At 43.8% G+C, this 12,058-nt stretch overlaps 1 protein-coding gene across 1 annotated transcript; it reads left to right on the top strand.

Annotated features, from left to right (window-relative positions):
• Positions 1 to 6,356: 6,356 nt before the first annotated feature.
• Positions 6,357 to 9,013, top strand: LOC111972770 (myristoylated alanine-rich C-kinase substrate). The gene is made up of 2 exons (XM_023999842.2): positions 6,357 to 6,741; positions 7,931 to 9,013. Exons 1-2 carry the CDS (start codon positions 6,646 to 6,648, stop codon positions 8,627 to 8,629), a joined length of 795 nt encoding a protein of 264 aa, XP_023855610.1. The 5' UTR covers positions 6,357 to 6,645; the 3' UTR covers positions 8,630 to 9,013.
• Positions 9,014 to 12,058: the final 3,045 nt, after the last annotated feature.

The following is a 12,058-nucleotide window of genomic DNA, read 5'->3' as shown; positions in this document are numbered from 1 at the left end:
ACAGAGTTCCTTAAAGGGATAGTTCACCGATGTTTCTTTACCATGTAAGCAATTTATGGACAAGGTATGACAGCAGCAAATGCTTTGGTTTTGTTTATCTGGCCACTGTTTAAAATGCTAACTGTTTAGCATTTGTGGCACAATAACTCAATGAGTTACGTATAGATTGTTTGAATGAGAAGTGCATGAACTTGCATTGATGTAAAAAAGTAAGCCTTTTAAACAGTGGCCAGGTAAACAAAACCAAAGCATGGATTGTTGTCCTACCTTGTCCATTAAACCATTTTGTAATTTGGGTGAACTATACCTTTAAGTAGGCTTCAAAAATGTTTGCCACATGGCAGAATTATTTATGTTTTACCGAAGCTATATAGTTTTGTGGATAGGCATGACAGAAATAAAGTAGGATTTCATGTTTGTATCATCTTTCAAAGATTACATCTTTATGTTTTACAGACAAACCGAAGCGCGAAGATTGCACAGGACAGCAGTACATGAAGCCTGAAGAAAACAGCATAAGTTGCAAGAAACGTTGTCAGCGTTTGCAGGGTACAAATCAAGACCCTGAAAGTCCAAGAACGGAGAGGAGAAGCACACTACTTGGCCACCATGCCTCTTCAACAATTAAAAAAACTCTAAACTTCCACTATGGGCCTTGGGGGATCTAAGAGCAAAGCAAAGCAGCCAAATCAGACACAGCCAAACAAGGGTTTGCAAATATACTGAGAGGAAAGCTAATAAATAAATAAAAAAATCCAAAAGTTGTGTGAGCAGAGCATATTTTTTTTTATACAAAGCCTGGAAGCAACAAAAGAGGTCAACAAGCAAACTTGGTGGAAATAAACAAGAAGACAGCCGTGAGACAGTTTTACCTAGCAGGCAAACCCCTGCCAAGAAAGACACTATCACACTAAGGAAGGTGAAGAAACAGGAGGTTCCTTTGTGATTCCCGGCGTAACCTCCACAGGAAATACGTTGCTGAGCATGGGCAACAGATTTCATCATACGCCTTCTTCTGAAGGGAGAGACCCTTTTGGGTGGTGACACCGCAGGAGAGGCCAAGAAACTTGCCCGTGCAAGACTCATGAAAAATTGCGGTTTAAAATCCTCAAACGTGGTCAAACTTGGCCATAACCGAGGAAGAGCTTGTTACCCAGTTCCAGGAAAGGCGCTTGAAAATGTAGGAGACGGGGCTTCCCGGGTGGCGCAGTGGTCTAGGGCACTGCATCGCAGCGCTAGCTGCGCCACCAGAGTCTCTGGGTTCTCGCCCAGGCTCTGTTGCAGCCGGCCGCGACCGGGAGGTCCGTGGGACGACACACAATTGGCCTAGCGTCGTCTGGGTTAGGGAGGGTTTGGCCGGTAGGGATATCCTTGTCTCATCGCACTCCAGCGACTCCTGTGGCGGGCCGGGCACAGTGCGCGCTAACCAAGGGGGCCAGGTGCACGGTGTTTCCTCCGACACATTGGTGCGGCTGGCTTCCGGGTTGGAGGNCTGTGGCGGGCCGGGCACAGTGCGCGCTAACCAAGGGGGCCAGGTGCACGGTGTTTCCTCCGACACATTGGTGCGGCTGGCTTCCGGGTTGGAGGTGCGCTGTGTTAAGAAGCAGTGCGGCTTGGTTGGGTTGTGCTTCGGAGGACGCATGGCTTTCGACCTTCGTCTCTCCCGAGCCCGTACGGGGGTTGTAGCGATGAGACAAGATAGTAATTACTAGCGATTGGATACCACGAAAATTGGGGAGAAAAGGTGGGTAAAAAAAAAGAAGAAAAAAAAAAAAGAAAATGTAGGAGACGTCTGTTCAACATTCGATGGCAGGTACCACAGCTACCGGACCTTGAGAGAGAACCTGACCAATGACTGCCTGACCCATATAGTTTTTTGTGAAAACTTCACATGCATGTATGCTTCAGAGATCCAGTCCGTTCACTTCGGGGGTTCACACAAGCAGGTGACGCTCCACACTGGTATCCTCTATGTGGCAGAGGAGCCCCCACCCATCTCTTTCTGCACCTTCTCACCCGACAGCCATATGGGCTCACCTGGACCCGATTCTGGACATGCTAAAACAGCGGTACCCTACCGTGCAACACCTTCGCTTCTTCAATGATGGCCCTGCCACCCAATATAAACAGAAGGGCAACTTCTATATGGTTGGCACTGAACCTGTCGAGAACGGCATCCAGGGAAGTACGTGGAATTTATTTGAGGCCAGTCACAGAAAGGGTGCCCCGGGTTGGAGTGGGTGGTTCACAGCTGACCTCTTGGTCCACCACGGGAAAGACATAACTGCAATGTCTTTCTATTAGGAGGTAAGAGACTCTGACACTCAAATACAGTTGTGTTATGTCAGTGAGGAAGAGATGGCATAAAGTAAGCATACAAGGAACCATGTGAATGCGCCACGGTCTTAGTATCTTGCCTGGCATCCTAAAATGTCTCTGCCAAGCAGGGCAAGGAGTGTGGGATTGCCCATGTTATGGACTCCAAGAAATCACTCTCCCGACAGTGCCTGCTAATGGCCACGGTCTCTCACCTCCACATCTAACAGATGTCATTGACCCGGATGCCTCAGCTCCACTTCGTCCAGATGTCATCGAGGCTCACCACACTGGACAGTGGTGCATTGTGAACTATGACGAACAACCATACCCTGGCGTTATACTGGAGGCCGAAGAACAAAACGTCAAAGTTAAGTGCATGCACAGGAATGGAGTCAACAAGTTATTCTGGCCAAGCCCAAGAGATGATATCAACTGGTATGGGGATTACCAGATTGTGTGTCTGATGCCAAAGCCGCTGCCAGTGAACAAAAGATCAGATTGACCACCGTATCTGGAAGTACTTGGAGGAGCACCTGAATGTGTGAAAGTGGCAGGTGTGAACTGGCTACCATAGAAGTAGCCGTCAGCGGCTAGAAAGCAATGGAGACTGGCTCGGAGATGATAACAGATGGACGTGACACAATAACATGGCAAAGACAAACATGGACAAACATTTCTAAAGACAAACATCTCAAGTAAAAGTGAAAATAATTTGTACGGGAAGAGTTAGTACCGGAAATAGGCCTATTACATGAACATATTTGACTTTAGTCCTAGTTTACATTCAATGTTGTGTTTCTATTGATTATAATAGACATGTTTTATGTTTGTACGACAACGTTGTGTTGGGAAATACATTTTAGTCCATAAGATTAAGACCAAAATATGAGGCCTATTGACTAAAATGTCTATCCTAACAGAACATTGTCGTACAAAGTAAAACATGTCTTGGCCAGAAGAAATAAAAGATATTACTAAGTTGATCAAATTTGTATGAAATAATCATATGTTATGTCATTGCTTTCACATTGTGTCACTGGTGTTACATTGCATCACTGGTGTTATTGCATGGCATGTTGGTGTTCTGGCATCAGTTAACCCATTTTCATAGAATATGTTTATTTGTATTTACACAACTGTTGCTGCCTTCATTAGTAAGCATTTTAAGAATATGATAATCCAATTTTGGTGACTTAACCTCAATTATTTCTGATGTTACAACACAAAACACATGGTAGAAATATCAAAATGTCGCACAATAGAACTTTACACACACCGGTTTAAAGTAATTTATTACTAATCAAAACAATTTCTTAATAATAGCATTAACCCTTTGTCTTTAATTATATATGCTAATTAAATTGTGAAATTACATTCAGAAAAGCCAGAATTGTCAGCTAAAATATAGGTAACACCAGTGGTAAAAATACTTTAAAGTACTAGTTTTTTGGGGTATCTGTACTTTACTTTACTATATATATTTTGACAACTTTTACTCCACTACACTCCTTTTTATTTATTTAAAAATATATATTTGTCCCATCGCTGCAACTCCGTATGGACTCGGGAGAGGCAAAGGTCGAGAGCCATGCGTCCTCCGAAACATAACCCAGCCCAGCCCAGCTGCTTCTTGACACAATGCCAACTTAACCCGGAAGCCAGCCGCACCAATGTGTCGGAGGAAACACTGTACACCAGGCAACCGTGTCAGCGTGCACTGCACCCGGCCCACCATAGGAGTCGCTAGTGCGCAATGGGACAAGAACATCCCTTCCGGCCAAACCCTCCCCAAACCCGGACGAAGCTGGGCCAATTGTGCGCCGCCCCATGGGTCTCCTGGTTATGGCCAGCTGCAACAGAGCCTGGACTTCAACCAGGATCTCTAGTGGCACAGCTAGCACTGAGATGCAGTGCCTTAGACCGCTCCGCCACTCGGGAGTCACTATAATGACGTAATGTACAATAAATAAATACATTTCATTCGAAAAGTGTCTTCATTCAAAAGAATCGTCTTAGATTCAAAATATATATATAAAAGGTAACATACACTACATGACCAAAAGTATGTGGACATTTGCTGATCAAACATCTCATTCCAAAATCATGGGCATTAATATGGAGTTGGTCCCCCCTTTGTTGCTATAACAGCCTCCACTCTTCTGGGAAGGCTTTCCACTAGATTTTGAAACATTGCTGCAGGGACTTGCTTGCATTCAGCAACAAGAGCATTAGTGAGGTCGGCACTAATGTTGGGCGATTAGGCCTGGCTCGCAGTCGGCGTTCCAATTCATCCCAAAGGTGTTTGATGGGGTTGAGGTCAGGGCTCTGTATGGACCTCGCTTTGTGCACGGGGGCATTGTCATGCTGAAACAGGAAAGGGCCTTCGCCAAACTGTTGCCACAAAGTTGGAAGCACAGAATCGTCTAGAATGTCATTGTATGCTGTAGCGTTAAGATTTCCCTTCACTGGAACTAAGGGGCCTAGCCCGATCCATGAAAAACTGCCCCAGACCATTATTCCTCCTCCACCAAACTTTACAGTTGGAACTATGCATTCGGGCAGGTAGTGTTCTTCTGGCATCCGTCAAACCCAGATTCGTCCATCAGACTGCCAGATGGTGAAGCGTGATTCATCACTCCAGAGAATGCTTTTCCACTGCTCCAGAGTTCAATGGCAGCGAGCTTTACACCACTTCAGCCGATGCTTGGCATTGCGCATGGTGATCTTAGGCTTGTGGGCAGCTGCTAGGCCATGGAAACCCATTTCATGAAGCTCCTTACAAACAGTTATTGTGCTGAAGTTGAGTCCAGAGGCAGTTTGGAACTCAGTAGTGAGTGTTGCAACCGAGGACCGACAAAATTTGCGCGCTACATGGTTCAGCATTCGGCGGTCCCGTTCTGTGAGCTTGTGTAGCCTACTACTACTTCGAGGCTGAACCGTTGTTGCTCCTAGACGTTTCCACTTCACAATAACAGCACTTACAGTTGACCGAGGCAGCTCTAGCAGCGAAGAAATTTGACAAACTGACTTGTTGGAAAGGTGGCATCCTATGGCGGTGCCACATTGCAAGTTAAGACGCTCTTCAGTAAGGCCATTCTACAGCCAATGTTTGTCTACGGAGATCGAATGGCTGTGTGCTCGATTTTATACACCTGTCAGCAATGGGTGTGGCTGAAGTAGCCGCATCCACTAATTTGAAGGGGTGTCCACAAACTTTTGTATACATACTGTATGTGATGCTATTATATGTGACTGAGATTAATTTATTACAAGATGGCATAGGGCTGAAAGGTGGGTTTAGGTGTCCCCCTTTTAAATGTATTTTATCAATACATGATTGTTTCACAAAAGCAGTATTTATTTAATATGAAAAATAGCCACCACTAAATAGACTACCTACTAAATGTGCACTGTCTGTGTCTTGTGAATGTGGTCGTATTCAGAGCACGTTCTGAAAGTGGAGGCGGCTGGAGCTCAATGAGCCAAAAACAATTTCTGCCTAAAGCAAATGCCGATTCCTCATAATCAAATTAGCGTACATAATTGAGATGAAATTGTTACAAACACCCTCAAACATCTATCATAATGAATCAATAATTAGGTATCACTTTGTTAGGAGTGATTAGAATGCCTTTCAAACCTCTGCGCACACCATCAATTCCAAAATGATTCTCAAGTCGAGTAATTTTTGTTTGGTAGTTTTAAAAGAAAAATTTGTCGCCACGACAATATATATTTTTCAGATTTGTTACAATCTGCAAAAAAACCATTGTTCACTCGTTTTTATAGCCTTGCCCACTTTCTGTGTGAGGGCTCTGATTCGCTGGATCTGAGCGCGGATGCCGTCATCATTCGGGATGCCCATTCATCTGGGCCACGTTCAGTAGAACGCAACGTTTTGAAACGTTCAGATAGAAATAGACAATATAGAACACACATGCCTCTCCAACATGTAGAATGAGGAACCACCAGCTCTATTCATGGCATTTCTATCTGCAACGTTCGAGAACGTTTGGCAACTGAATGTGGCCCTGTGCACTTGGGCGTTGGACTCCGCATCTTATTAGCAACACGGGAAATTTCTCCATTTTCCACCCTGTCTACAGCGACATAGCCACAAATCTGGGATTTTTTATTACTTCTCTTGACTTGGCAGGTATTTTCTGCAATTTTCCCATTTTGTTCACTAAGACTGGACTTTGATTACTTGTCCAGTAAACGTTTCAAAGAGGAGCCTTCGCAAGGTGCTTGCATTTAAGAAAGAGTCTAGTAGTGGTCTTTGTTCGTTTTTTTGGATCGGTTGAGTTTCTTTGTTGGAGCGAAAGCATGGGAGCGCAATTCTCCAAGACAGCTGCAAAAGGCGAAACCGCGGTTGAAAAGCCAGGAGAGGCTGCCGCTTCACCAACCAAGACCAATGGACAGGTAATTGATTTAAAAAATATATTTGTATCCGAGTTAAAGGAAATATAAATATACGGTTGGTTTGCGCAAAGATTCTCTGCGTGCGTTATTGTGTTGTGGGCACTTATGGAGACGTTCGCCAGGTTGATGGAGCAAACAACCACGATTGGAATACATTGATTCTACACTATTTCATCAAACAGTTGATCATTGATTTGAAATGCAATTTCTAAAATTGTACAATTATTACAAAAGCCCAAACTGATTTGGATAATTATTTGTAGACAAATTCGGTAAAGTATTCCGTCGTTTCCATTGATTCATTTGATGTGTGGGGATTTCGGTTAAATGGGTGAATTCTTTGTTTGAAATTTCGAATTGTGAGACAGCGGAAATTGGTATCACATTGTTGGCCCTTATGTAGCCATGTGTAGTTAAATGGATAAATCATGTTTGAATCAAAAATCTTAACTGAAACTGAGCACAAATCTAATAACTTGAGGCAATCGGTGGGTGAATGGGGGAGATGAACGACGCCAACAATGGCTTGCCACGGTCTAGCTAACCAACACGCCTTTTGTTACAGATGCTCGAATAGAGAGCAGGGATGGTTACTACCACACGGGAGCAGGGGAACCACATTTGATAATGCGCCCCTTCTGTAGTTGGTATTATAAGTGTTGGAATGGATGGTATTTATTAAAGTGATAAGGATGATGGTTTGAGGGTGCTGTTTAGTTTTGGGGGTATGTATCTGAAGGATGCTCTGCGTGATCTGGTGTATTAATGAGCATCTGCTGTTTAATGAGCAGATGCTTTGCTTTGGCGCTTCGGTGTTGGAGCGACTGGCAGACACGCATCGCCCCCTAGCGAACCATCCGAAACCGTGTCTCCCTTCTCTCATTGCCGGAGGCGGCTCATTCTCGCACGTGATTACAGGAAAATTGTTTCAATTCTGCATTTCTAAAACGAATTCTGTATTGAACATGTAACTCGCAAAGCAATTAGCCTGCCGAAGCCCGTGCGTAAAGGCCCATTGATACTAAACATGTTTTTTTTTTTTTTTAATTAGACAGAGGGCTGTATGCGTTTGTCCCGATTTATTTTTGTGGTGTCTACTGCCCCTTGTGTCACTGAGTGACAATAGTCCATATCACACGTTATATTCCACGCTTGCTTTTTATGTGATGTTAATGGCCTCTGTCTTTAGGAAAATGGCCATGTGAAAGTGAACGGGGATGCCTCTCCTGCGGCTGCAGAGGCAGGCAAAGAAGAGGTGCATGCCAATGGTAGTGCCACGGCTGAGGAGGCTCCAAAAGAGGAGGCTGCAGCTGCAGAGGCTGCACCCTCAGCAGCAGCGGCAGTAGAAGGGGATAAGGCAGAGAATGCAGAGGCTGTGTCTCCAGCAGCTGAGGGTGGGGCAGCTAAACCAGAAGAGGGTGCCACGCCTTCAACCAGCAACGAGACCCCCAAAAAGAAGAAGAAGCGCTTCTCCTTCAAAAAGTCCTTCAAGCTTAGCGGTTTCTCCTTCAAAAAGACCAAAAAGGAGACAGGCGATGGGGCAGAGGGTGAGGAGGCCGCTGCGTCCACCGATGAGGCCAAGGATGAGGCCCCAGAGGCCGCTGCCGAGGGGGAAGCCAAGACTGCAGAGGGAGAGGCCAAGCCTGCCGGTGCAGGGGAGGAAGCTAAGGAAGCAGCAAGCCCAACAGAGGCCAAGCCTGAGGAAACAGCAGCAGCAGCAGCACCCGCTGAGGAGGCCAAGGCAGCCCCAGCCGCCGAGGAGCCAAAAGCAGAGGAGAAGCCAGCTGAGCCTGCTGCGGAGGCACCCAAAACGGAGGAGGCTGTACCTGCAACAGAGGTCGCATCCAGTCCAGAGGCCCCCGCTGCCGCAGAGGCCACTGCTGAGTAAAGCTGGAAACGCGAATAGCAAAACGGAAGAAATAAAAAAACAAAAAGCTGAAAAAAGATAATCAAAAAAACATTTCCCTGTTTGTATGTTGGAGTGGTGCCAGTTCCTGGCTTTGGAGAACTTGTCTACAACCAGGGGTATTTTAAAGCTTTTCTTTTTTTGTTTTCCCTTCCCCCTCCACAAAACCCATCTTGGTCCATTGTTACTACCATTCCAACAGGCAGAGGTGGGTTGCTTAGAAACGTAATATTACAGAAAAAAAATACATCCACACTCTGCCATATATTTTTTTGCATCTGTATTACATGTTTTTTTGTTGCATTTTTATACAAAATGTACCTTGTCAAAATGTATGGACATGCCCATGGTATGGAGGAGAGGGGGTATGTAAATGAGTTGAGATGTAAATGAAGGGGGTTTTGGGGTGGGTGGGGGGAGATTTGGAGGTGGCACCTTTGTGCCTGGGAATTGTGCCACAGACTATAATGTAAAGAGGGGTCTTAAAAACGAGAATGAAACAAACACCTATGTACCACAAGAGTACCATGCGGTTTATAACACTAAGTCATTTTTACTATGAGACGACAAAAAATACAATTCCCAGAGCTAGGTTTAGGAAGTCATTAAAAAAAATCATAGGAGCTTTTCACTAATCTCATTAGCTGTACCAGTCAGTGATTCAGTAGAAATACAAGTTGTATAGGCTTTATTGTTTATTGCTGGTTTTATGACCTTAATAAAGTGTAAGTATGTATAGGCGGGGTGTTTTTAACTATGATTATTGTACAAATGAAATCTTGATCTCAAGAAGCACATGAAGTTTGCAGCTCTTTCTCCACCCGCTCATTTTTGTAAGATAACAAAAACAAATTCATCCTGGATGACCTTTTCAGCAATTTTGAACTCAACCAAGCTGTGATAAGTGGAATGGTTACTGTTTATATACTGTGGTATGTTTTGATTACAGCAGACAATGCTTTTTTTCAGTGGTCTTTGACAAATTAAGGAATCTCTATCAGATGCGACGTTTGTGTAGCATCTCGTCTCTTTTTGTTTTGTAAATACTGGAGAAGCTTTGACCAATTTGACTTAGAGATGGAATGTAACTTTGCTTAAAAAAACGCTATTAAACTCCTGCTTAGTGTTCTAATTTTCTGTGAGCACACTAAAAGCAACAATAAATGTGAATAAAATTTGAGCAGCATCTGTCTTTTCATTTAACAAATTTCTATTCCTTTTAAGATGGAATCCGCAATAGGGGGGAACAGCGCCAATAGCCGCCCCACCACCACTGCAAACAGTGTTTGTTGTAATGTCACAAACGGATGTGGTTTTTTCCACTATTTAGTCCAGCTTTAACCATTCAGATGGAGGTGGTAAGTGGGTTGTTGAGTGTTGTAATTGGTAAATTGATGAGTAATTTCAACATGTGTAATTTGAGCATACTTGGCTGTTTACACGGGCAGTCAAATTCAGCCCCCCCCCCCACACTAATTGAGCTTTTGACCATTCACATCAGATCTTTTCACGTCTGTTCTTTTTCAGAGCTGATCAGATAAATGCAGCCATAGTGTTCAAACAAATGTTGTATTCAGGCTAACAACTGCAAATGTTTCTACACACTCAAACATTACAGTATGATTGTAGAAGCACCTTGCCACAACACCACCGAGGGTTTCACCTAGGATTTGAACTTATGGAGTCACGGCCAGTGTCACTGGCCCTCGGTTATCTACAAAAGTCCTACATTGAATACTCAATGGCATGGACAAATCTATTTCACCTTGCAAGTATTATCCAACTAACAACTAGGCCTAACTCATTCAAAGCCTTTTTAAATGAATCATGGACCAGAATAGATGCATTTGTCACGGGGGTTCAGGGTTTGTTTATTGTACGTTCCATCACTATTAGTTTAGTGCTATTCCCCACCCCCAACATGATCACATGCAGCCTACATCACTGAATTCTGACTGATGTTAAATACGTTGACATTTTGCAAATCATATTTTGAATGATGGTGTGAGATTGTAGCACAATAGTTACTCAGTAACTGGTACAATGCCAATGGAAATGATGAAATGTCAGTGAAGACCTTTTGAGCAGCTCATTGTTGTAAAAAGAGATCCTCAAGGCACAGACTCAATACTTTGCAATGACGTTGAACAATGAATGATGTAGAGCCCCACCCAAGACCTTGAAAGAAACCATCAACACAGTGGTTTGATTTTACGAAGGCTTGCTTGATGCTACACTTGGATAATATAATATTCGTATGGATTTGGTTTCAGGGCAAGGGGTCCCTCCCAGGTGAGACCACACATAACCTATTTTACAGTAGCTGGCCTAATACCTGGCTGTAGAACTACAGTGCAACAACGCTGTTTACATGTTATAGGTTAGCTTCTATTGTAGCTTTGTTGAGAAACCTTTTACCACTCTTCAGCTTCCATTACTGAAAATAGCCCATGAATAGTGTTGCTGACACAAAATAAAACATTTTGATGTCAGATGCACCATCCGTTTTCAATTAGCATCAATGAGTGCAAACCTTTTCAAGGAAGGACTATATATAGCACAACAAACTAGACATTTGGCCTGTTGATACAATTTGCTGCAGTAACAGGAAATATTTCATATTAGCTTAACAGGCTACAAGTAAAGTGAAATTGGTGAATGACTCAGTGAGCAGAGTTCCAACATGCTAGCGCAAAACATTCTGTATGTAGCAAGTTACCGGTGCAACATTGTAGCTAGCGGCACACATCTTTCTGTAGCATGTTATGCATGCTACATTGTAACACACAAAATGGCAACAAATCGAAAAAACATACTATAAATTGCAATTATTCATCAATAGACGAATAGGCCACAAAATAGGCGTATGAATGTTTCTCTGCTAACTGGGTTGCAGCTTCCTCTTGTTTTGAATTTCACACGTGCTATTTTCCCGCTTGCAGGTGTGTCATAGCTACTAGTAGGCTAGGTTTCTGTAATGAAAATAGAGATATACTTCATCAGCAAGTCTGTCTACACAATTTGATTAAAGATCTTCAGGGTTATAGTAGCAATCACGACGATTGAAATTACTAGGCCAAAATGGTAGGTAAATAAGCTATAACAACAAACGCTGTGTGGCCACGCACGTCTCCAACTCAATCATCAAATTGTGCTGACGACGCAACAGTGGTAGGCCTGATAAACGACAACGTTGAGACAGCCAACCGTGCGGAGCCCCGGGGGAAAATAACCCCTCCCTCAACGTCAACATAATGAAAGAGCTGATCGTGGTCTACAGGAGACAGCAGAGAGAGCACGTCTCCATCCACATCGATGGGGCCGCAGTGGAGAGGGTAAAAAAAGATATAGTTCCTTGGCGCGCACATCACTGACAGCCTGAAATGGTCCCTTTACACAGACAGCGTGATG

Source organism: Salvelinus sp. IW2-2015, linkage group LG14, assembly GCF_002910315.2.
Source record: "Salvelinus sp. IW2-2015 linkage group LG14, ASM291031v2, whole genome shotgun sequence".
In the NCBI taxonomy this organism is placed as follows: domain Eukaryota; kingdom Metazoa; phylum Chordata; class Actinopteri; order Salmoniformes; family Salmonidae; genus Salvelinus; species Salvelinus sp. IW2-2015.
This window is presented reverse-complemented; position numbering and strand designations above follow the sequence as displayed.